The sequence below is a fragment of the Rhinoderma darwinii genome, chromosome 3, assembly GCF_050947455.1.
Source record: "Rhinoderma darwinii isolate aRhiDar2 chromosome 3, aRhiDar2.hap1, whole genome shotgun sequence".
Classification (NCBI taxonomy): Eukaryota; Metazoa; Chordata; class Amphibia; order Anura; family Rhinodermatidae; genus Rhinoderma; species Rhinoderma darwinii.
The window spans coordinates 371,223,456-371,249,599 of NC_134689.1; the positions used below are offsets into that span (position 1 = coordinate 371,223,456).

The following is a 26,144-nucleotide window of genomic DNA, read 5'->3' on the forward strand; positions in this document are numbered from 1 at the left end:
ACCTTTAATACCCCTTTTTTAACCGTTATCACTATTCTATTTGTGGTTCTGGCTAAAAAACCTATATTATTATTTTGTGGGGACACATGCGTGCACTCTAATGAGTGACCGTGTGTGTCCCAGCACCCTGTTGTCATCCATCGGCAGGAGTATCTGCCGTTATATTACATATTTTTACATATTTTTCCTAATTCATTAGCCGGTATACTATACGGCTTACACATCACCTACTGGTATAGACCGTGTAACCATCACAACAACGGCTACCTTTTCAAGCCCAGTGTTCCTGAATAGAGGCATTTATTATACATCTGATGATCCTTACGTGTGGTCCACTAAATAAAGTGCCGAATAAGCCCCTGTGCGCATGCGGGGTCATTTCTAGTGAATGCTCGGGCTATCTACTTTTCGATTGGCAGCTTTACCTGCCACTCAAATGGGGGTTTTGTGGTTTCCGCCCACCCTCACTGTCATTGGTCCAATCCATGTACACACCCTCTGATACGTCACAGAGGATTCCCATAACAGCGTGAGTTTCCCGGCGCGCCGCCAGTAGCCCCATGAACCCCTGAGGACGCTACATAAGTAGCGAAACATGTCGGGGGGGCTCTCTTCCTAATTTTAACGCATGCTGGAATGTGGGCATCTCTACTTTATAATTTAACAATTTAACTACTTGGGAGGTCTCCGTCGATATCGGTGACTTCCTGAATCTGCTTGTCTGCAGTCACAGACGGCAGGAAAACATATATATTGCTATAGCCACAACGGCTACTGACCCCATCCATGCATAGAAAATTTTAACTATTCATGTTGGTTTTGTCTGTCTGTTTACTTGCTGGAATAGCATAATAAAGATTATTATTCAAAATTTGAAAATTTAACTGTTCTATTGGTAGCTGGGAAATAAGGCTTCCTTGCCTCTGGCATCCGTTTTTCAATTGCTGTATTAGGCCTGCCAACTACCAAGGGTCCAAACCTTTTCTGTGTTACTTAGTGTATAATGTGCATACTCGTGTGTACTTTGTGTACTATGCATACTTTGTGCATAATGTGCCTACTTTGTGTACTTTGTGCATAATGTGCGTACTTTGTGCATAATGTGCGTACTTTGTGCATAATGTGCGTACTTTGTGCATAATGTGCGTACTTTGTGCATAATGTGCGTACTTTGTGCATAATGTGCCTACTTTGTGTACTTTGTGCATAATGTGCGTACTTTGTGCATAATGTGCCTACTGTGTGTACTTTGTGCATAATGCGCGTACTTTGTGCATAATGTGCCTACTTTGTGTACTGTGTGTACTTTGTGCATAATGCGCGTACTTTGTGCATAATGTGCCTACTTTGTGTACTGTGTGTACTTTGTGCATAATGTGCCTACTTTGTGTACTAGTGTTTAGGTAGTGTTAGCAATAGTTACGGCGCGGCAGGGTGGTGGTGGAGAAGGGGGGCCCAAGTTTGGGTAACAGCCCAGGGCCCATGGTCTTCTTAATCCGCCACTGTTTATAAGTGCCACAAAGGCCACATATCTGCGGATTATTATTTATTTACCGCATTATTATACCCTCTTATTATGCCCCTGATGTACTCTGCCCAGCCTACATTTGCCCCCACATTATAAACTGAAATACCAGCAAAACACCAGAGCTACTACCAAGCAAAATCTGCGTTCCAAAAGCCAAATGGCGTCCCTCCCTTCTGAGCCCTCCAGCGTGCCCAAACTGCCGTTTACGTCCACCGATATGGCATCACCATACCCGGGAGAACCCGGTTAAAATTTTATGAGGTATTTGAGGCACAAACTGGGCACAACATATAGTGCACTAAAATGGCACATCAGTGGAAAATTGTAATTTTCACTCTGCACCATCCGCTGCGCATTAAACCCTTCGCGCACCATGACTTAATAACATGTCGTGGTGTGGGGGGTAATATATGGAGCGTCTCACGCGCTGAGCCCGCGCCATACGCTGCGGGTGTCAGCTGTGTATTACAGCTGATACCCGGGACTAACGGACAGAAACAGCGAACACGCTATTGAAGGAGCCTGTAAAAATTCCAATATACTGCAATACATTAGTATTGCAGTGTATTCTACCAGTGATCTAACGATTGCTGGTTCAAGTCTCCTAGAGGGACTAATAAAATATGTAAAAACAAAAGTAAATAGTTATTATTAGTGGAAAAAATTAAATAAATATTTAAAGTCCAAAAAGAAACCCTTTTCACATTTTTTCTCCAAAGTAATGTAAAAAAATAAAAAAAAATACACAAAATTGGTATTGCTGCGTCCGTAAAAGTCCAAGCTATTACAATATACCATTATTGAACTCGCACGGTGAACGCTGTGAAAAATAAAGAATTTTAAACTGCAAAATCACAGTTTTTTGGTCACCTTCGCTCTACCAAAAAAATTTAATAAAAAGTGCTCAAAAAGTCTTATGTACCAAAAAATGGTACCAATAAAAACTACAGCTCGTCCCGCAAAAAATAAGCCCTCACACCACTCTATTGACGGAAAAATAAAAAAGTTGTGGCTCTCGGAATGCGAGGAGGAAAAAAGAAAAAGAAAAAGCAAAACATGGTTCAGTTCGGAAAGGGTTAATTACTTTCTAATGAAAAAAACATTTATGACCACATGTGAGGTATTGCCGTACTCGGGAGAAATTTCTTTACAAATGTTGGGGTGCATTTTCTCCTTTATCCTTTGTGAAATTGAAAAAATTCAACATTTTAGTGGAAATAATGTTGATATTAATTTTCACGGCCTAATTCTAATAATTTCTGCAAAAGACGTGTGGGGCCTAAATACTCACTATACCCCTAGATAGATTCGTTAAGTGGTGTAGTTTCTCAAATGGGGTTACTTATGGGGGGCTTCCACTGTTACGGTCTCTCAGTGGCTTTGCAAATTCGACGTGACACCCAAAAACGATTCCAGCTAAATTTGAGCTCCAAAAGCCAAATAGCGCTCCTTCCCTTCTAAGCCCCGGTGTGGGTCCAAACAGCAGTTTATTACCACATATAGGGTATTTACGTAATCAGGAGGAATTGCTTTACAAATGTTGGGGTGCTTTTTCTCCTTTATTCCTTGTAAAAATTAAAAATGTCTAAGTTCTTACAGAAAAAAAGTAGATTTTTACCTTTACAGACTAATTCCAATGAATTCAGCAAAAAAACTGTGGGGTCAAAATGCTAACTTTACCCCTAGAAAAATTCCTTGAGGGGTGTAGTTTCCAAAATGGGGTCACTATTGGGGGGTTTCCACGGTTTTCATCCCTCCAGTGCATTGCAAACGCGACACGGCACTGAAAACTATTCCAGCAAAATCAGAAATCCAAATGGTGCTCCTTCTCTTCTGAGGCCTGCTGTGGGTCCAAACAGCAGTTTATTACCACATATGGGGTATTGCTATAATCGGAAGAAATTGCTTTACATATGTTGGGGTGTTTTTTCTACTTTATTCCTTGCAAAAATTAAAAATGTATATGTTTTTTCACAAAAAAAGCAGATTTTCATCTTCACATACTAATTCAAATAAATGTAGCAAAAAAACTGTGGGTTCAAAATCCTAACTATACCCATAGATAAATTCCTTGAGGGGTATAGTTTCCAAAATGGGGTCACTTTTGGGGGGTTTCCACTGTTTTGGCACCACAAGACCTCTTCAAACCTGACATGGTGCCTAAAATATATTCTAAAAAAAGGAGGCCCCAAAATCCACTAGGTGCTCCTTTGCTTCTGAGGACTGTGTTTCAGTCCATTACCGCACTAGGACCACATGTGGGATATTTCTAAATACTGCAGAATCTGGGCAATAAATCTTGAGTTGCATTTCTTGGGTAAAACCTTCTGTGGTACTTTGCTTTAATTCCTGTGAAACACCTAAAGGGTTAAAACACTTTCTGAATGTTGTTTTGAATACTTTGAGGGGTGCAGTTTTCAAAATGGGGTGATTTATGGGGACTTTCTAATATATAGGGCCCTCAAAGCCACTTCAGAACTGAACTGGTCCCTGGAAAAATAGGCTTTTGACATTTTCTTGAAAATATGAGAAATTGCTGCTAAAGTTCTAAGCCTTGTAACGTCCTAGAAAAATAAAAGAATGTTCCAAAAACGATGCAAACATAAACTAGACCTATGGGAAATATAAACTAGTAAGTATTTTGTGTGGTATTACTATCTGTTTTACAAGTAGATACGTTCAAATTTAGAAAAATGCTAATATTTGCTAATTTTCTCTAAATCTTGGTGATTTTTACAAATAAATATTGAATTTATCGACCAAATTTTTTCCCTAACATAAAGTACAATATGTCACGAGAAAACAATCTCAGAATCACTTCGATAGGCAAAAGCATTCCGGAGTTATTACCACATAAAGTGACACATGTCAGATTTTAAAAATCGGCTTAGTCCTGAAGGCCAAAACAGGCTCAGTCCTGAAGGGGTTAATGACCAAGCATTCTTTTTAATTTTTTTCTCCCCGCCTTCCAAGAATCATACCTTTTTTATTTTTATGTAGATTTAGCCATATGAGGACTTGTTTTTTGTGGGATGAGTTGCATTTTTAATTGCAGAACTTTTGGGTCTATATATTATATCGTTTAACGTTTATAAAAAAAAATTCGGGAAAGAATTTAAAAAAAAACAGCTATACCAGCATTGTTTTCAAATTGACACCGTTTACTATGCGGTGTAAATAACATGTAACCTTTACTCTATGGGTCAGTACGATTATGGCAATACCAAATATGTATAGGTTTTTTATGTTTTACTACTTTTGTACAATTAAAACACTTTTAAACAAAAATTATTTGTTTTTGCATCGCCGCTTTTCAAGAGCTGTTACTTTTTATTTTGTCAGTCGATGTAGCCATATGTGGGCTTGTTTTTTGTGGGATGAGATGTAGTTTTCACTGGTATCATTTTTGTACATGGGACTTATTGATTAACTTTTATTTTATGTTTTGGTTGGGTTAATTGAAAAAAAAGCATTTTCGCTGTTTTTTGTATGGCGTATTTTACACTTCTAGTAAATAAAACCACTTTTTAATGGGAAAAAACTGGTTTTATTTTCATTTTTACGGTAATCTTTTTTTATTTCTCAGTAAACTTTATTTAACTGTTTTTGTTTTTTTCTATAATCCCACTGGGTGACTTTACAATGTGATCTTCTGATTGCAGATATAATGCTTTGGTATACTCAGTATACCAAAGCATTATTGCCTGTCAGTGTAAAACTGACAGGCAATAATACTTACAGTCCCCCGGCTGCCATGGCAACCCGTCGGCATTCGGCGACTGCGGGCCTCCGATCTGTGACAGAGGAAGCTTTCTCCCTCCGTCAAACCACTTAAATGCTGCAGTCCCTATTGATGGCAGCATTTAATGGGTTAAACGGCCAAATTGGAGGTTTCTCTAATCCTAGCCGATCGTGCGGGAGCCCGGCTGTCATTCACAGCCGGGTTCCCGTGGTGATCATGCTGGCACAGCTTCTGGGTGTAAACTTAGAACAGGCAGTCAGAAGATGCACCAAATTGATCACAGCGGTGCACGCTAGATGATACATTTTGTGCTAGATCTTTGCCATATTTTAAGCTCCACCCCTTTTCCAATAGGCCCAACCCCTTTGTCTGGACTTTTTTTTTTAAGTGTCTAGACAGGTGCAAATATTTGTTCTAAAATTAAATGCGCCAAATTGTGGCACATTTTTCAAAACATACTAGGCGCAGACACATTAATAAATCTGCTCCACTGTCTTTTAATAGGGGGCATTAAAGTGTAACTAAACTTAAAAAACCTTTGACATGTCATAGTGACATAAGAAGATAAAGAAGGCAGGCAGCACTCAATGGGTGAAGATAAATCTCCAGTGGTTATTCCAGTGTGAACTATAGAATTTTTCTATTAAAAAAAACACAGGGAGTGCTGTTCCCAATTCTGCTTTCTATGTCATAATGACATGCCAGAAATTTTGATCGATAGGGGTATGAGCACTAAGACACCCACCGATTGCTAAAACGAAGCGGCAGAAGCACTCGGGTGATCGCTGTGCCGCTTAGTTTCTGATCGACTTTCCTCAGAAAGCCAAGCAAACGATGTACGGGTTCTATTTTCTATTTAGCCTGTACACCGCTCCAAGGCAAGCCGATCAGAAACAAAAGCGCACACCCGACACGTCTGCTTAGTTTTAGCGATCGGTGGGGGTCTCAGTGGTTGGAGCCCCCCATCAAAACTTTTGACGTTTTACTATGAAATGTCAAAAGTTTTTTTTTAAATGTAGTAACCCTTTAAAGGTGTTCGATGTCAGAAAGGCTTGTTAGTCATAATTTTGTTGTACAACAGTGGAGTAAATGTTTTTTTATACCTTTTTTACACATGGTAACACAAGCGCAACCCAACCTTCCAAACACACATACTAAAAACGTAATTAATAAATAAAGACCAAGAGACAATGCAGATGGAATAAAATGTCCGCGGTATTTATTAAGGGGTTACATAATAAATAGAATAAATAAATATTAAACTTGTAATAAATACCAAATATTTTAATAAATATTAAAAACCAATAAATATTATACCAATAATTCATGACCTTGTCCACCCATAAACCGGACGACTAACCCCCCACTAACAAGTTACTGCGACAATAAAAGGGAGGGGGGACGGGGCGATGATGTTCCTCTTCTTCATCCAACTCGGACGGGCAGCAGACCACTCCAAAACCTGGGAATATATATTCAAAATTCCCGCCTTTTTACCAAAGGGAACCAATGAAAACACCAGATTTTCCCGCCACATAGGAATTTTCCAGAACCTGTGCGTGCCAAGACCAGGTGGGTGGGGCACCACTGACCTGAACCTGACCTCATATAGGTAAGTACCAAATAAAAATAGGAAAAAAAGAGGGTTAAACCAAATGACCTTTAATTAATGACCATAAAAGGAACTGAAGGAAAACAGGAGGAAAAAAGGGGGGGGGGGCGGCGCCGTGTTACCATGAGGGGCCACACTGTAAACAGGCTAATAGATCCTATTCATTATCCATGGTTGACAACATTGCATTTTGATGTCGTTTTTGTATGGACTGCACTATGAGTCCACAGTACGGACCCGTAAGCATTACTAGTGCAACTTTGTGGTGCCTTAAGTAAGGCAGTGTATTCTTACATAGAAGCAGTACCTCTGTAGTACGCCATGCATTGAAGCATGCCACTATTCGTCTGTGAGAAAAAAACCCTCATGGAAGTATAATATAGGCCCATACCTTTCAATGAGGGGAATATTTTAGCTACATGGATTCCTAAAAAAGGATTAAAACTATCTTATTAATATTGGGTTGGTCCTCTTCTTGCTGTCAAAACTGCTCTGACTTTTTGTGGCATGGACTGCACAAGACCTCTAAAGTTGTCCTGTGGTAACTAAGGCCTCCCTAGATGGGACTTATTTTTCCAGCACATCCCACAGATGTTCGATCAGATTGAGATCTGGGGAATTTTAACGGCACACACGCCATTCATATGATGTAAAAGAAAACATGATCCATCAGACCTGGCCACCTTTATCCAATGCTCCATGGTCCAGCTCACGTGTCTTGGCAGTGGACAGAGGTCAGCATGGGCACTCTGACCGGTCCGCGGCTATGCAGTCCCAAATGCACTGTGTTTTCTGATACCTTTCTATCATAGCCAGCAGTAACTTTTTCAGAAATTTTTGCTACAGTAGTACTTTTGTGGGATCAGACCAGACAGGCTAGTCCTTCCTTGGACCACTATTGGCAGGTACTAACCACTGCATATTAGGAACACCCCACAAGACCTGCTGTTTTGGAGAAGATCTGACCTAGTCGTCTAGTCATCACAATTTGGCTCTTGTCAGAGTCGCTCAGATTCTTACACTTGCCCATTTTTCCTGCTACCAACACATTGGGGTATAGTTATTAAGACTGGCGCTTCACATGCCAGTCTTAATAACAAGTAAACACCTTAAAAAATGTGTTGCATCTTTCCGCTTGTTGTTCGGCACAACTGAGGCGTAATGACCGTGCCCCATCCATCCCCCATCACATAAAATAAAAAAAATGCATATTCACCGGACTGCTCCTCTTCTCCCCACCGGCTCCCTCATCATGCCGCGGGTCATACATAGTACTGACGCCGGGCAACTTCATTACTTCATTAGTGAAGATGTTGAATGTTGTGTCAAATAAGTACTGCTGCTGCCCGGCATCAGTACTATGGATGACCTGCGGCATGAAGAGAGAGCCGGAGGGGACCCGGTGGGGAGAGAAGAGGAGCGGTGAGGGAAGTATAAATATTTTTCTTTTTGGTTTTAAAGGGTCCGCTGGGGAATAGGGTAGTCAGATCGGCCGCAATAATACAAAAAATGGCCCAGTTTTTATGTCATTCGTGGGGAAAAACCCATGTTGACAGCGTTGTGAGAAGCCAACTGTAGCATTTATTTTTTCAATCAATGTATTTAATTTAATTGTCAGCATATTAACCCACCTATTCATTGGCCAGAAACACATACAAAAATGGGAGCCAAAATCGCTATGTATTTCAGGCGTTTTTTTTTACAAGCGTTTTTTGTAGTAAGATATCTTTAACATGCTTTTTATTTCTAATAAAGAACCCTAAAAAAACAAAAAAAACACCTGAGAAGACGCCAAACCTACCCCTTGCTGCAATTTTCTAAAAATACCACTGAATCAAAAAGCACCAGGCTAGAAAGCCACACAAAAAAAACGCCGTTTGTAATGTGTTTAATAATTCCGTATTGATTTTTAAGCTAACATCTGGCAGCAGTGTTTTTTTGCAGCAAAAAACCTGTAAAAAAAAAAATGGCAGCAAAAATTACACCAGAAAAAGTGGGGGTTTTCCTAATAACGCTGCGTGTGAGGCCACCCTTAGGACTAGTTTTACACGTAGCGGAATTGCTGCGTTTTTTTCCGTCCGGAATTGCAGATGGAAAAAACGCAGAATAAAGTAGCAGCAAAGTGGGTGAGATTTAACAAGTCTCATCCACTCGCTGCGTAAAAATTCAGGAGCAGAAAATGACCTCCGGTGCGTATTTTTCGGACCGCAGCATGTCAATTCCTGCTGCGGAAAGTGGACTGAATTGCTGCGTTTTTCAGAGATGTCACCATCTCCAGCATTGAGAAAAACGCAGCAAAATATGCACCATTTTCTGCAGCAAAAAAAACGTAGGAAATGGTGCGTTTTTGCAACAATGGAATGTCTGCTACTTTCAACAGAATTGCTGCAGAAACTTTCTGCAGCAATTCGGTTAGGGTATGTTCACACGAGGGCGTCCGTTACGGCTGAAATTACGGGGATGTTTCAGCCTGAAAACATCCCCGTAATTTCAGCCGTACCGGCATGTGCAGGCGCTTGAACGCCGCGTCAATTACGGCCGTAATTAGCGCTGCTATTCATTGGAGTCAATGAATAACGGCTCCAATTACGGCCAAAGAAGTGACAGGTCACTTCTTTGACGCGGGCGTCTATTTGCGCGCCGTCATTTGACAGCGGCGCGTAAATATACGCCTCGTGTGAACAGACAAACGTCTGCCCATTGCTTTCAATGGGCAGATGTTTGTCAGCGCTATTGAGGCGCTATTTTCAGACGTAATTCGGGGCAAAAACGCCCGAATTACGTCTGTAAATAGGCCGTGTGAACATACCCTTACGTGTGGACAAGCCCTTAGTGTGCAGCTTTGGGAAAGGGACAGAACCTACTAACGGGCCTCATTTATCAAACCTATCATACGGAAATACTTGTTGCCCATAGCAACCAATCACCATTTTTCCATAGCAGTTTAAGAAATGAAAACTGAACTGCGATTGGTTGACACAGGCAGCAGGGCCAGCTTTTCCTATGCAGAAGCACAAAGCATGTGTTGCTTATAGCAACCAATCAGAAAACGTCTTTCATTTACAAGTCTGCACATGGAAAATGAAAGCTGCTATCGGATTGGTTGCTATGGGCAGCTTCTCTGCTTTGTGTCCTCTCCAAGTTTCGTACATAAGACTAACTGCGTGAAGTCCACTTAACATGGAGATGACCTGCTCCCAGCTGTTGTAGAACTACAAGTCCCAGAAAGTCACATGACTGGCATGTAGCTGTACAAGCAGCAGCACACACATATCTCCCCACACACAGGTAGCAGCAGCAGCCACTCCTGCATTCCTGGGCCCCTCCTCTCCAACGTCTGTTCCTCTCCCATCCTCCCCTTCCCCGGCAGCCAGAAGTCCTGCCCTCCTCCCCAGCTCTCCTCTCCCTGGGCATGGAGCTGGCACTGCCCCTTTCCTGGTATTTGTGCCTGTGGTTCTCCAGTTTGGGTAAGTTTGTGTTGCTGTATATAATGGGCTCTCTCCTCGTTCTCCTCCTTTCTCTACAGCCTCGTACTTTCTCACACTCATTTACTGTAGATCGTCTCATCTCCTTCACAACCAGCGTCTATAACCCCCTCCCCCTCCTCAGAGTGTAAGCTCTTGGGACCAGCAGCTCCTCCAGGCACTTCCTGACTTGCAAAGTAACTAGTGCAATAGTTCAGAAAGTTACTGAAAACATGGCTGAACCTGAATGATCTAATGATAACTATTCACCTCACGACCATATCGGAAGATTTACCATAATCATTGGAGGAGATATATCAAAATGAATGCAAAGGAAAAGCGGAGTAGTTACCCATGGCAACCAATCATATTCTACCTCTCATTTTTCAGAGGCCCTTTTGAAAATGAAAGCAGCAACCTGATTGGTTGCCATGGGCAACTACACCACTTTGCACCAGTTTTGATATATCTCCTCCATGATGTCTATGGGACCCAAAACAATTGCAGGGTTTTTTCTACCATCGCTCAGATGCATACAGAGCATAACGTACATTTTTTGCGGTCGTTACTAATACGATTGTATCATTTCATAAGCAATGAGATGAGAAAATAACCATATTTGCAATGTTTTCTATAACAAAATCATTTTCCACAGTTTCAGTTGTTCAGTGGTTTACAGTAACAAGCGTTACAATAAAACTATCGTAACCGTGATCGCTTTTGGGTCGCTCTCCTTGTTTGAATAAAGTAGGGTACACGTATGCAATTCCATTTTTTTCATGTGCATCACGTGGCATGTACAGTATAAAGTCACAGTATGGCTGCGCACTTTTTATGATATCCATGATATTTGCGTGGCGTTTACAGTCAGGACCGTCGGAGGTTCAGTCGCAGATTCTGTACAATTTGCATGCAGTGTTATTTTAAGGGTATGTTCACACGATGTGTTTTCAGACGTAATTCGGGCCGTTTACGCCTCGAATTACGCCTGAAAAAACTGCACCATTACGCCTCCAAACATCTGCCGATTGCCTGCAATGGGATTTACGGTGTTCTGTTCCCACGAGGCGTAATTTTATGCGTCGTTTTCAAAAGATGCCGCGTAAAAAGAAGTGCAGGTCATTTCTTGGGGCGTTTTTGGAGCCGTTTTTAATTGACTCCATTGAAAAACAGCTCCAAAAACGGCCGTAAAATACGAGTTGCTACAAAAGCGTCTGAAAGTCAGGAGCTCCATATTTTCAGACGTTTTTGAGTTTGCGTGTGAATATAGCTTAACTGTCAACATATAGAAACCAATGGACCCCATTATAATTAAAAGGGGTCTGTCGGATGCCAGTGGTATCCGTCGTACGACAGATCCGGTCCTGTGTCCTGGTTTCTGATATAAATGGAAACCACAGCGCACATGTAAACTGAGCCTAATACATCATGTGATGGGACATGACAAATGTTTTTTACTCACAAATTCTGTATGAATTTGTGAGAAAAAAAACGTCCATTTCCATATAAAATGAAGGAGGTACATGTAAGAGCCTATGGGTGCCGTATTCAGGTAAAGCTGGATTTGAGGTGCAGATTCCACACCGCAAATCCGCAGCAATTCAAACTACAGTACAGCCGTAATACACAGCCGTGCACCCGCTGTAAGGCCATGTTCACACGGTTATCAAAATACGGCTGAAAATACAACAGCGCCTGATTTTTAGACGTTTTTTTAATTAACTATCGTTTTTCGCTGCGCTTCTTTGCGGCCGTTTTTGGAGCTGTTTTTCTATTGAGTCAATGAAAAACGGCTCAAAAAATTGCTCAAGAAGTGACATGCACTTCTTTTTCGTGTGTGTGTGCGCGTTTCACATAAGGCCCAGACCCTTCTCGGCGTCAGGGCCCTGTACGAGCAACGCTAGAAGGATGAGGGAGCCCAGATTAGATGAGAGGAGGTGACTGTGTTTTGTCTTTTTTATCAGCGATGTGGGGAGAATTGAGGGTGCACGGCCGCGGTCGTTGTGTTACAATTGTGGTGCACGGCTCGGCCAAAGATCAAACACATTTAGGGTATGTTCACACGCAGTGTTTTCAGGCGTAATTCGGGCGTTTTACGCCTCGAATTATGCCTGAAAAAACGCCCCTAATATGCCTACAAACATCTTTCAATGGGAATTACGATGTTCTATTCCCAGGAGCCTTTATGTTACGCATCGCTTTCAAAAAACGGCCCGTAAAATGACGGCCCGTCAAAACAAGTGCGGGACACTTCTTGGGGCGTTTTTGGAGGCGTTTTTCATTGACTCTATTGAAAACAGCTCCGTATTTTCAGACCTTTTTTGGTCATTGTGTGTGAACATACCCTTAAGAGACTTTTGCCTCTTAAATGTGTCGCATCTTACTCCATAGACTTCCAATGCTACATCTCCGTCTACAATCTATAAGGTCTCTGATTTGTATGAAGTCATATACAAATAGGTCCAACTGGATATTAGCAACAAAAAAAATGCTCTTCGTCCATCCTTAAGATTAATTTAATAATCTCATCCAGCAAAGGAAATTCTGGTTTTCTCTTGGAAGTGATGAGGGAAGTTACAACCCAGACCTTGACACCTGAATCTGCTAACAGGCTGCAGGGAGGCTGCGGGGCATTAACTTTCCCTGCTGCTTCCCTGCCCTGCCATCAGATTGTATCGTTTCTGAGCTTTTGCTGTTTAAAGTAAAGTGAACGAACCCTTTAAAGGCTATGTTCACTTTTACAACCATTTTTTTATTATTACTCCGATGAATCTAAAATAAAACATTAATCAACTTTCCAAATAGACTTGATTTAAAATCTACTTTCATTTTGTGTCTACAACTCCTATGCAAACCTATGTGTCTCCAGGGTTACAGACTACAAACAAACCCTGTGTAGTCTGATCCGGTAGCCATATTAATTTGTCCCCTACTATTTGCTAACAGATCAACACGTTAGGAAAATTAAAACGCATGGGTGTAAAGGTGGACATACCCTTTAAGGTAATACAATCCTTTTACTTTCAACTGGTTGTCATATGTGACAACTAATTTCTGTCAATCTACATACACATTTATGTTTTTAATGAATATAATGCCTACAATATAACCTGCTATGATCTTGCCCTACAATAGATTTCACTGCATTAAATACACATCTTAAAGAGGCTCTGTCACCAGATTTTGCACCCCTATCTGCTATTGCAGAAGATAGGCGCTGCAATGTAGATTACAGTAACGTTTTTATTTTAAAAAAACGAGCATTTTTGGCCAAGTTATGACCATTTTTGTAGTTATGCAAATGAGGCTTGCAAAAGTACAACTGGGCGTGTTGAAAAGTAAAAGTCCAAGTGGGCGTGTATTATGTGCATACATCGGGGCGTTTTTACTACTTTTACTAGCTGGCCGTTCTGATGAGAAGTATCATCCACTTCTCTCCACAACGCCCAGCTTCTGGCAGTGCAGGCACAGCCGTGTTCTCGAGAGATCACGCTGTGTCGTCACTCACAGGTCCTGCATCGTGTCAGACGAGCGAGGACACATCGGCACCAGAGGCTACAGATGATTCTGCAGCAGGTAAGTAGCTACATCGACTTACCTGCTAATGCCGATGCTGCTGCAGAATCAACTGAAGCCTCTGGTGCCGATGTGGCCGTCACGATGCAGGACCTGTGAGTGACGTCACAGCGTGATCTCTCGAGAACACGGCTGTGTCTGCACTGCCAGAAGCTGGGCGTTCTGAAGAGAAGTGGATGATACTTCTCGTCAGAGTGCCCAGCTAGTAAAAGTATTAAAAACGCCCCGATGTACACACATAATACACACCCAGTTGTACGCACATAATACACGCCCACTTGGACTTTTACTTTTAAACACACCCACTTGGACTTTTGCAAGCCTCATTTGCATAACTACAAAAATGGTCATAACTTGGCCAAAAATGCTCGTTTTTTAAAAATAAAAACGTTACTGTAATCTACATTGCAGCGCCGATCTGCTGCAATAGCAGATAGGGGCTGCAAAATCTGGTGACAGAGCCTCTTTAAGTATACTTCCCCTTCTAAGGGTATGTGCACACACAAAATAAAAAACGTCTCAAAATACGGAGCTGCTTTCAAGGGAAAACGCATCCTGATTTTCAGACGTTTTTTAATCAAAGTCGCGTTTTTTGCTGTGTTTTTAACGGCCGTTTTTGGAGCTGTTTTTCTATAGACTATGAAAAACGGCCCCAAAAACGGCCCAAGAAGTGACATGCACTTCTTCTTCGTGGCTGTGTTTTTTACGTGACCGTTTTGAAAAATGGGCGCTTAAAAAACGCCCCGTCGGAAAAACGGCCGAAAATAATCCGTAAGAACATACCCTAACTGTAGTCAACCCTGTTCAGTGCCTGATCGCCAGGGCTGGCGTCACTATAGAGACAGCCTGGGAATCTTTGTCAGGTCCCTAGGGCTATCTCGTGTAAAAAGACCAGCGGTTTAACCTAACAGGTGCCTGTTTATATGTCTCAGGCACAATATACTAACATACACAACTCGTAATTTCAATCTAATCCCAAAATTCTTTATGGGAAAAAAAAAATAATTTAAAAAAAATATATATATTTTTTAATAAAATATATTTTATTTATATAATTCCGTGAAGATAAAAAAAATAAAAAAATGTTTTGCTGAAGCCCAAAAATTCTTTGATTCTGAAAGGGTTAAAGTACCAGTTCCTAGAACTGTTTTTATGGAAAATGACAATTCGGTATTGTGTGTATAAAACACAATAAAGTTAATGGGGGACGGAACCGTATGGGTTAGGGCAAGGTTTAAAAAAGAAAAAACACAGCATGTGTGGTTTCCAGCTATATTATACAAAAAGAAGTTGGATGGATAGGGTTTTAATAAGCAGTGCATTTCCATATGAGGATCGCACCTACAATGTATCTGCTAACTAAACAAAGGTCATGAATAGAATACCAGAGCTAAAGTGGAGACTGACATCCCTGCAGATCAGCAGATGTGAGGGAGTCGTAGTATAAAAAGGTAAAAAAAAGTGACTCGGGGACTATGGGCACGGCAAAAACTACCATTCAGGTGTATTCACACGTAGCGTTTTGTTGCTTTTTTGCAGTTGTACATGTGTGAGTACTCCTTGGATGTATTCACATATCTGATTTCTGTGTGGGCCACTAAAGAGAAAATCAGCTGAAAAGAGCATTTGAAAAAAAAAGGAGGCTGAAAGATTTTACATGCGATTTGCAAATTTAGGAAATCTGGACCCTCTTGGCCAATCAAAAGTACCAAAACGTGTTGGCGTCGGTTGTCTGCAGACATTAAAGAGATGCGTCCACTAACTTTTCGTCTTTGAAGCAATTAATGCTCTGAAATGGAAGTTTTTCCACAAATAAATTATGCCGCGTAGACGATATATGCTATAGAATCCTGATTGTGGGCTCCAACTACTTGTATACTATATAATCCGGAGAACCTGGATGCCAGGTCCCAATCCTGGTGGACAGGTGTTCTCTCTCTATTGAGGTGAATGGGAGATATAGAAACCGCTAAGTTCACAAGTTCCTAGGGTTGGACTCCCACTGATGAGACTGTTCACACACGTTTAGGATAAGGGTTCACACATTCGGTTGGGATGTAAAGTCTTACCGCGTTTAAAACCACATAGAAAAATGCACCAAATTGCAGTAAAAATGCATGCGGTTTTCGGATGTGGGTTTTCCATGTGGTTCTAACTGCTCTCAATCGCAACGTGTGAATGGATTCTAAGGCCCCATGGAGTGGCATTGACACGGCCACAATGTATCCAACAGCCGTACCGACACACTATTTGCACTGCCATTAAAGGTGTTTTCCAGCTGATAAAAATTGATGGCCTATCCTCAGGATAGGCCATCAATAGCTGATGGGTCGGGGTCCGACTCCCGAGACCCTCGCCAATCAGCAGTTTTGAAGGGGCTACAGCGCACCTATGAGCGCTGCTTCCCCTTAATTTCTTCTTGCTCACTGTGAATGTTTGACACACATTTAGTGGCGATTCACAGGTATTGCAGCCATTCACTTCAATTGGAGAAAAGACTGTAATACCTGTGAATTGCCACTAAATCGCCTGAAGATAGGCTATCAATCTTTATCTGCTGGAAAAACCCCTTTAACCCGTTAAGGAGACAGCCTGTTTTCGCCTTATGGACCAGGCCATATTTTTCAAAACTGACATGCGTCACTTTATGTGCTAATAACTTTGGAATGCTTTCACCTATCCAAGCGATTCGGAGATTGTTTTCTCATGACACATTGGACTTTACATTAGTGGTAAAATTTGCACCCCTCAAAGTGTTAAAAACAGCTTTTAGAAAGTTTCGTAACCCTTTAGGTGCTTAACAGAAATTACAGCAAAGTGGAGGTGAAATTTAGAAATTTCATTTTTTATTTTTGTTTTGCAGAAAATCAGTTTTAGGCCTAATTTACACGAGCGTGTGCGTTTTGCGCGCGTAAAAACGCAGCGTTTTGCGTGCGCAAAAGGCACTTGACAGCTGCGTGTGTCATCCGTGTATGATGCGCGGCTGCGTGATTTTCGCGCAGCCGCCATCATAGAGATGAGGCTAGCCGACGTCAGTCACTGTCCATGGTGCTGAAAGAGTTAACTGATCGGCAGTAACTCTTTCAGCACCCTTGACAGTGAATTCCGATCACCATATCGAGTAACCTGTTTAAAAAAAAAGAGGTTCGTACTTACCGAGAACTTCCCGGCCGTTGCCTTGGTGACGCGTCCTTGGTGACGCGCCTCTCTTGACATCTGGCCCCACCTCCCTGGATGACGCGGCAGTCCATGTGACCGCTGCAGCCTGTGCTTGGCTTGTGATTGGCTGGAGCTGTCACTTGGACTGAATTGTCATCCCGGGAGGTCAGACTGGAGGAAGAAGCCGGGAGTTATCGGTAAGTCAGAACTTTTTTTTTTTTTACACATTCACGTATATTGGAATCGGAAGTCACTGTCCAGGGTGCTGAACCAGTTTAACTCTTTCAGCACCCTGCACAGTGACTGTCTCCTGCCGGGTTCGGTCAAAACGAGTTCGGCCGAACCCGGTAAAGTTCGGTTCCGTCATCTGTAAGACACTCCGTTCGGATGTTTGTGAACAGAAAAGCACGTGGTGCTTTTCTGTTTACATTCAGTTTGACAGCTCTTGCGCGAATGACGCAGTTCGCACGGAAGTGCTTCCGTGCGACCTTCGTGGTTTTCACGCACCCATTGACTTCAATGGGTGCGTGATGCGCGAAAAAAGCAGATTTATAGAACATGTCGTGAGTTTTTTTCAGCGCACTCACGCTGAGCAAAACTCACGGACTGTCTGCATGCCCCCATAGAGTAATATAGGTGCGTACGACACGCGTGAAAAGCACGCGCGTCGCACGCACGTATATTACGCTCGTGTAAATGAGGCCTTAATCCATTTTTTTTTTTACCAGAGAAACGCTACTCAATATTTATTGCCCAGGTTCTGCAGTTTTTTTAGAAATATCTCACATGTGGCCCTAGAATGGACTGAAGCACCAGCCTCAGAAGCATAGGTGCACCTACTGGATTTTGTGGCCTCCTTTTTATAAGAATATATTTTAGGCACCATGTCAGGTTTAAAGAGGTCTTGAGGTGCCAAAACAGTAGAAACCCCCCAAAAGTGACCCCATTTTGGAAACTACACCCTCAGGGAATTTATCAAGGGGTATAGTGAGCATTTAGACCCCACAGGTTTTTTGAAGAAAATATTGGAAGTAGGCCGTGAAAATTAAAATCAAATTTTTTTTCAATAACAAGTAGGTTTAGATAATTTTTTTTTCCACAAGAACTAAATCAGAAAAAGCACCCCAACATTTATAGAGCAGTTTCTCCTGAGTAAAACAATACCCCACATGTGGTCATAAACGGCTGTTTGGACACACAGCAGGGCTCAGAAGGGAAAGAGCGCCATTTGACTTGTGGAGCTCAAATTTAGCTGGAATGGTTTGCGGAGGCCAAGTCGCATTTGCAAAGCCCCTGAGGGGACAAAATAGTGGAAACCCCTAACAAGTGACCCCATTTAGTTAACTACATCCCTCAAGGAACTTATCTAAGGGTATAGTTAGCATTTTTACCCCACAGGTTTTTTGCAGAAATTATTGGAATTAGGCTGTGAAAATTAAAATCTACGTTTTTTTCAATAAAATGTAGGTTTAGCAAATTTTTTTCATTTCCACAAGGACTAAAGGAGTAAAAGCACCACAGCATTTGTAGAAGAGTTTGTCCTGAGTTTAACAATACCCCATATGTGGGCATAAACTGCTGTTTGGACACACGGCAAGGCTCAGAAGGGAAGAAGTGCTATTTGGCATTCAGATTTTACTGGATTGGTTTGTGGAGGACATGTCACATTTGCAAAGCCCCTGAGGGACCAAAACAGTGGGAACACCCCAAAAGTGACCCCATTTAGGAAACTACACCCCTTACAGAACTTATCTAAGGGTATAATTAGCATTTTGACTCCACAGGTTTTTTGTCTGAATTTATTTGAATTAGGCCGTATTTACTGGTATTTCAATATATAATGTGGGGGCATGTGTAAGTTGTGAAAAGCAAATCAGAGTATAATAAAGAGTACATAAATAATAAAATGAATAATTCATAGATGTGTGGTAAGCCTTGAAGCAATCCTTTAAGCACAGGCCAGATTTTTCGGGGCAGGTGTTGCACTGATAAGTGGTGTCCCTTATGCCCCTTTTGCTTCACACTCTGCACCTTTTTTGGGATCTTCCCTTCTTTGCAGTTTGGGGAACGATGCCGGCAAAGTGTTGCCCTTGTACAATACGGGCGCCCTCACTTTCAGCAGATGTGCTTGGGCCCTCCCCTGCCTGGTTTTCAATCACAAGTACCTTGATAATCTCCTCTTCAAAATTAAGGAATGACCCTGTCTGGCCTGCAGATTTGGATAGCACGTAAACGTTATACCATGCCATCTGTACCATGTGCACGGCCATTTTTTTGTACCACACCCTTGTTTTTCTCATGGCACTATAGGGCTTCAGCACCTGATGGGAGAGATCAACCCCTCCCATGTACTTGTTACAGCCCATGATGCAATCTGGCTTGTGGGTCACTGTGGTGGTACCTGTTACAGGGACAGGGGTGCTGCCGTTCCCATCTATTGTGGTCAAGAGAAGGACATCTCTCTTGTCCTTATACTTGACCAACAACATGTTCTCGCTGCATAATGCCCTGCTCTCACCCCTTCTGACACATTTGCCAAGCAATGCTTTAGGGAGGCCTCTCTGGTTTTTGCGCACCGTGCCACGTGCTGCAGTATTCCTGGTGGAGAGGCATTTAACCCCTTACTTTATGTGGTAATAACGTCAGAATGCTTAAACCTATCCAAGCGATTCTGAGATTGTTTTCTCGTGACACATTGGGCTTCGTGTTCGTGGTAAAATTTGGTCGATATATTCAGTGTTTATTGGTGAAAAATGGCAAAATGTAGAGAAAATTTTGAAAAAATAGCATTTTTCAGAATTTAAATGCATCTGCTTGTAAAACAGACGGTTATACCACCCAAAATAGTTACTAGTTCACATTTCCCATATGTCTACTTTAGATTGGCATCGTTTTTTGAACATTCTTTTATTCTTGGACATTCTTGGACGTTACAAGGCTTAGAACATAAACAGCAATATTTTTAAGAAAATTTCAAAATACTTATTTTTAAGGTACCTGTTCAGTTCTGACGTGGCTTTGTGGGGCCTATGTATTAGAAACCCTGATAAAATACCCCATTTTAAAAACTAGACCCCTCAAAGTATTCAAAACAGCATTTAGAAAGTTTTTTAACCCTTCAGGCATTTCACAGGAATTAAAGCAAAGTGGAAGTGAAATGTGCAAATTTCATTTTTCTTGCTGAATTTCAATTTTATTAAATTTTTTTTCTGTAACAAAGAAGGTTTTACCAGAGAAACACTACTAAATATGTATTGTCCAGATTCTGCAGTTTTTAGAAATGTCCCACATGTGGCCCTACTGCGCTCGTGGACTAAAACACAAGCCCTAGAAGCAAAGAAGCACCTAGTGCATTTTGAGGCCTCTTTTTTATTAGAATATATTTTAGGCAGCATGCCAGGTTTGAAGAGGTGTTGAGGTGCCAAAACAGTAGGAATCCCGCAATAGTGACCACATTTTGGAAACTGCACCCCTCAAGGAATTCATTTATGGTTGTTTTTACCATTTTGACCACACAGTTTTTTCACAGCACCTATTTGAATTGGGCTGTGAAATGAAAAAAATGTAATTTTTTCCAATAAGATGTAATTTTTTATCAAAATGTCTTATTTTCACAGGGAACAAAATACCCCATTTTGTTGCCCAATTTCTCCTGAGTGCAGCAATACCCCACTTGTGGCGATAAACTGCCGTTTGGGCCCATGAGAGGCCTCAGAAGGGAAGGAGCGCTGTGTGTTCTTTGGAGTGCAGATTTTGCTGGTTTGGTTTTCGGGTGCCATGTCGCATTTGCAGAGCCCCAGAGGTATCAAAGCAATGGAAACCCACCAGAAGTGACCCCATTTTGGCAACAACACCCCTCAAGGAATTCATTTATGGGTAATGTGACCATTTAGACCCCATAGTTTCTTCACAGAACTTATTTGAATTAGGCTGGGAATTAAAACAAAATTAATTTTTTCCAATAATATGTAGTTTTGGCTGAAAATTATTTTTTACGCCATTTTCCGTGCAGTAGAAATATTATATGATAACTTTATTCTCAGGGTCAGTACGATTACGGTGATACCAAATGTATACATATTTATTTTTTTACATACCATAAAAAGGGGTGCTGTGGAAAAGGCCTGTTAGTGACCACCGTAAGAAGGAATATTGGTGGTCACTAAAGGGTTAGTATCATAGACAAATAATATCTGACGCAGCGCTACCACACAGGAGACGCTCATATCTCAGATAGCATATGCTACCGCTATTTACAAATTATTTTGCTTCTCTTTTTCCGCTCCCATTTTAAACCACAGTACACAAGCAATGTCATGTTTAGGAAGGGTTTGCCTTAAGAAATGCCATATACATACATTCAAAGTATGTCCAGGTGATGCACAATCACATGAGGTCAGGGATGGGCAGAATACTGTAAAGTTTAGGCGCCATTTACACCACTCCTAGAGCCAATTTAACTTTCTAAGTGGTACAAATTTCCATAGACTGCAATATTTGAAGAAAACCCAAAAGGCTTGACACCTTTTGCCAAATTTCTAGGCACAACTTGGATTTCATCCTGCCCTGCATCACATAGTAGCTGATAACATTATTAGTAAAATGACACCGTAGGTTAGCAAGAAGTAAAGATCAGATGAAATAATTATGTCTGCAGGCAGGGGCGTAGCCAGGGGGCTACCAGTGCATGTTCCCCAGGTGCTGTGACCCGGGTGGGTGCCAACAAGCTTCTCTGCCTTTGCCAGGATTTTAAGATAAAAGGATGTAGTCCAACCGAGAGAAAGAAAGCCTACCTACTGCTCTGACTGCAGGATCAGGCTTGTAGTCTGTAACCATGGAAATACATAGGTCTGCAAAGGAGCTGTAGACACAAAAATGCTATTTGCAAACTTGCTTCATTTTCTTTTAGATACTTGGGGAAAAAAAAATTGGTTTAAAAAATTCCCATATCCATCAATGAACTAAGCATTTATTACATATAATTGTTTCTCCTTAGTGCTGAGTGAAGCCTCTGAACTTCGCAGCTCATTAGCGGCTCTGCAGAATGACTCATTGGTGGAGAATGAAGAAACATGTCAAGGAACTGTCCTACTTTTCATCAATGAGACCGCCAACCTGGTACCGTTACCTTTAAACTGACATGATATACTGGTTGTAGTTCTTTGTGTTGATTTTATCATTCGGTTTTTGGATTTCAATGATTTATATTCAATCTATGTGTGTGTGGAGGAAGAGGGAATACAATCATCTCAAAGCCATTGATTCTATGGCACCTGTATTGAGCTAGGGAAATGCATTATAAACCAATGATCTGTATGGGGAGATCCCTCCAGCGACTGATTGACGGTCTTCTTTATATCAGCATGGACATAAGGAAGGCTGTAATCACTTACTGGTAAGCAGGATAAGGCCCTGTTTAAATCTGTGTTCGGTGTTTCCGATGCTCTGCTGTTCCGTCAGAGGAGCAGAAAAAAAAAATACCATCTGTTGCATCATGGACGCCATTGGCACTTGACAGAACTTATTTACTTTAATGGGTTTTGCTGGGTTTCCGTCATGTTATCTGGCGTTTAATGGAAACAATAGCTATTATTTTGCGTATTTTGGGCCAGATCTGTGATGGAGGCCCCTGACAGCTTCCAACGCAGATGTGAACAGGCCCTAACCAAGTTAATGCTGCATTGTTTGACAATAAGAGATACATGTTCCTGCCCAGTATTCCTTAATCTGTTACATAATGCCTAGAAACATAATCAAGTAGTATAGTCCACCCAATACGTCATATTAAAGGGTTATTCTCATCTCAGACATTTATGGCATATCTACAGGATATGCCATAAATGTCTGCTAGATGCGGGTCCCAGTTCTGGGAACTTCACCTATTTCAAGAACGGGGGTCACCCGACACCCACCCCGTCTGGAGAGGTGTCGTCTGCCCACCAATTCCAGGTGGGGAATAAGTAGAGAGGTGGCCACGCATGCGCATGGCTCTCACCATTATGTTCTATGGGAGTTATGAAAACAGTCGAGCATCTGGGAATAAACCTTTAATTATTAACTCCTTAAAGACAGGCCTATTCCACATGCTCGGAATGCATTGTCAGTAGCAGTTTCTGCAACAAATCTCTGCGGGTATTTTCTGCCGGCGGCTTTTTGTGAAACAAACGAGCGTGACAACGACCATAGAGGGATATCTGTGGAAAAGTTGATCTGCCGTGCTGGATTTTTTTTAAGTCGTTGTCAGGTGGAGTCCTTGGAAAGTAGTTCCTCCCAAACGGCAGATCTGCATCCCAACAATAGTAGCACGGACGAAGCAAGAGATCGGTTGGCGTTTTGTTGTTGTTGTTGTCCAAAACTACACCCTGCACAGACCAAACGTGAAGAACAAGTCATTCAGAAAGCGTCCGTCTGAAATCCCTAAAGTGTGGCCTTAAGAGTTTTTCTATGAAATCTCCACGCCTAGGAATGTCTTTGTATAATCTGCATACCCTCCCTGTCCACTGATTTGTTAACATTTCCTTTGCTTGTTGATACTGCTCTGATCTATTATTAGGAAATCCCGGGTTTAATAGTACATAGATTTAGGACAGACACTGGTTTTTTTAGGATCTTCTGTGAACAAGATAAACAATTAAAGATGTTTTACGTGGTGAGAGGAGGAACATTCCTTGTGAGGTATGAAAGGCGTCTTAGTCTCCTGTATCATCTGGATAATGAATAGAAACTCAGAACCGTTTCCTTTGTTACATGTCATGTTCATTATATGAAAGTTTGACGGCCCTTACACTTGGATCCTGTTGTGTCACATATGGTTTGGGTATGAGATAATACAGTAGACCATGTAAGTATCATACTGTATGTTAAATTTGCAGTCTAGTGGTGTTGAGTTTCATACATACAATATGGGGTCTGTGGTAAAATTATGTATGGAATTGAATGCGTCAATAAGTGGTTTAGCAACAATATAAGATGATGGACCATGCCATACTTCTAGGATTCTCAAGAAATGTCTTCTATGAGAGATCATATTACAATTTTGGGAGGGCGTCTCAAAGAGGTTACACTGTATATAAAAGTAACATAGTGACATAGTAAAGTTGAATTAGTCCATCAAGTTTAATTTATAATCCTAGAGTGTTGATCCAGAGAAAGGCAATAAATTAGTTGCCAAATGTCTCATTGTAGGGGAGAAATTATTTCAAACTCAAGTTTGATATGATAGATTCAATTTCTCCAAAATCTAGTATAGAAAACTGACATTATATCTGTCAAGAAAGGCATCCAGGCCCTTTTTGAACTCTTTTAACAAATTAACCATCACAACTTCCGGAGGCAAAAAGTTGCATAGTCTCACTAAGGTTTCTATATCATTATAGATGGAGAATCTTTACTGTAAGACCATTACAGTAAAGAATCCCCATCTATGATGATATAGAAACCTTCTTTCCTCTAGATCCGTGGTTCCCAAAACTTTCTGAGGCCTGGACCCACTTTTGGCTGAGGCTTTTGTTTGGGAACCCCACTACCGTACTTGGCCCCCTTTCGTCTGACATATGTCTACATCATTCGTAGTTAGATGCCGGTACTTAGCGACATTGCAAAAATAAGTCCATTCAACATTGAAAACAATGATAATTGTGTGGGTGGAGGAGCGGTCAAGGTATCCTGCTGCTGTGCGTTGCTGGGGCCCGACTATGACCGATGATGGTGGGTTATGTGGCCCGACCCGTCCATCAGTGGCCATCATAGGCGTAGCTAAGGGTTTAGGGTCCGGTGGTGAAACACATCAGAGTGGGCCCCCACACAGTATAATGACCCCTTAGTGGCCCCCACACAGTATAATCCACATATAGCTGTTCAACACAGGATATTGCCCCTATAGTGCCTCCATACACAGTATAATGAACTCTCAGTGCCCCCACACAGGATAATGCCCCCATAGCTGTCCCCACACAGGACAATTCTACTATAGCTGCCCCTACACAGCATAATGCCCCATATCTGTGTATAATTTCCTTATAGCTGCCCCACACAGTTGAATGCCCTATATCTGCCTCCACACTATATAATGCCCCTATAGCTTCCCCCCACAGTATAATGCCCCCACACAGTATAATGATGACTTAGTGCCCCCCACACAGTATAATGCCCCTATTACTGCCCTTATACAGTATAATGCCCCTATAGCTGCCTACACGCAGGATAATGCCCCTATAGCTGCCCCCACACAGTATAATGCCCCCATAGCTGCCCCACACAGTATAATGCCCCTATAGCTGCCCGCACACAATCTAATGCCCCTATAGCTGCCCCCACATAGTATAATGCCCCTATAGCTGCCCCCACACAGTATATTGCCCCTATAGCTGCCCCTACACAGTATAATGCCCTTATATCTGCCCCACACAGTATAATGCCCCCATCGCTGCATCCTATTATGCAGCACACTATCTAATGCTTTGGAAAAATGAAGATATATGAGATCCAATGACTCCGGTCTAGCACTTAGTTCCTCATAGAAATGACTAGATTAGTTGAACTGGACCTATCCCTCATAAACTCATGCTGATATGGAGTTATACCTTTATTCTCATTGAGAAACTCCAGTATGGCGTCTCTTAGAAAATCTTCAAACATTTTACCCACAATGGAGGTTTTAAAAATCTGAAATAGTTTTGAAGGACCTTCCACCTACCTCTAACTTTATCATTGGTACTAATGTGCACCATGTCAGCTGGGTCCTCACCCGCTCTTCCCAGTAATCTATCAACCCGATCCACAATAGGTCGAATTTGAGCGCCTAATAATTGAATCCCCCACTACCAGCACCTGTCTGTTATGCCTTGTACTCCTATTCCCATTCTTATTGCAGCATGCATTTCTCTTGGCTGTCAGAATGAAGTGTCTTGGTGCAGCATTGCTAGCCCTGAACTTACATCTCCCTCACCCACCAACTTGACAAACCTGTTAGTGTGTGCCAGATCAGGACTCTTCCCTCTACCTCGACTTCTGTCACCCAGCTAGCTGCCTCATCTGCCTAAACCTCCACCTCTATGCTGACCT

General features: G+C 41.8%; 1 protein-coding gene across 3 annotated transcripts in view; it reads left to right on the forward strand.

The window, feature by feature from the left end:
* Positions 1-10,003: 10,003 nt before the first annotated feature.
* The window catches only part of LOC142750005 (CD5 antigen-like), a 54,715-nt gene continuing 38,574 nt past the window's right edge, over positions 10,004-26,144 (forward strand). For 2 of the 3 annotated variants that reach the window (XM_075858690.1, XM_075858692.1), the window contains exons 1-2: positions 10,004-10,349; positions 22,078-22,199. In XM_075858690.1, coding sequence (XP_075714805.1) covers positions 10,295-10,349; positions 22,078-22,199 — 177 coding nt within the window. In that variant the 5' untranslated portion in view covers positions 10,004-10,294. The remainder of the gene's footprint in view (positions 10,350-22,077; positions 22,200-26,144) is intronic. The other variant, XM_075858691.1, reaches the window with a different exon arrangement.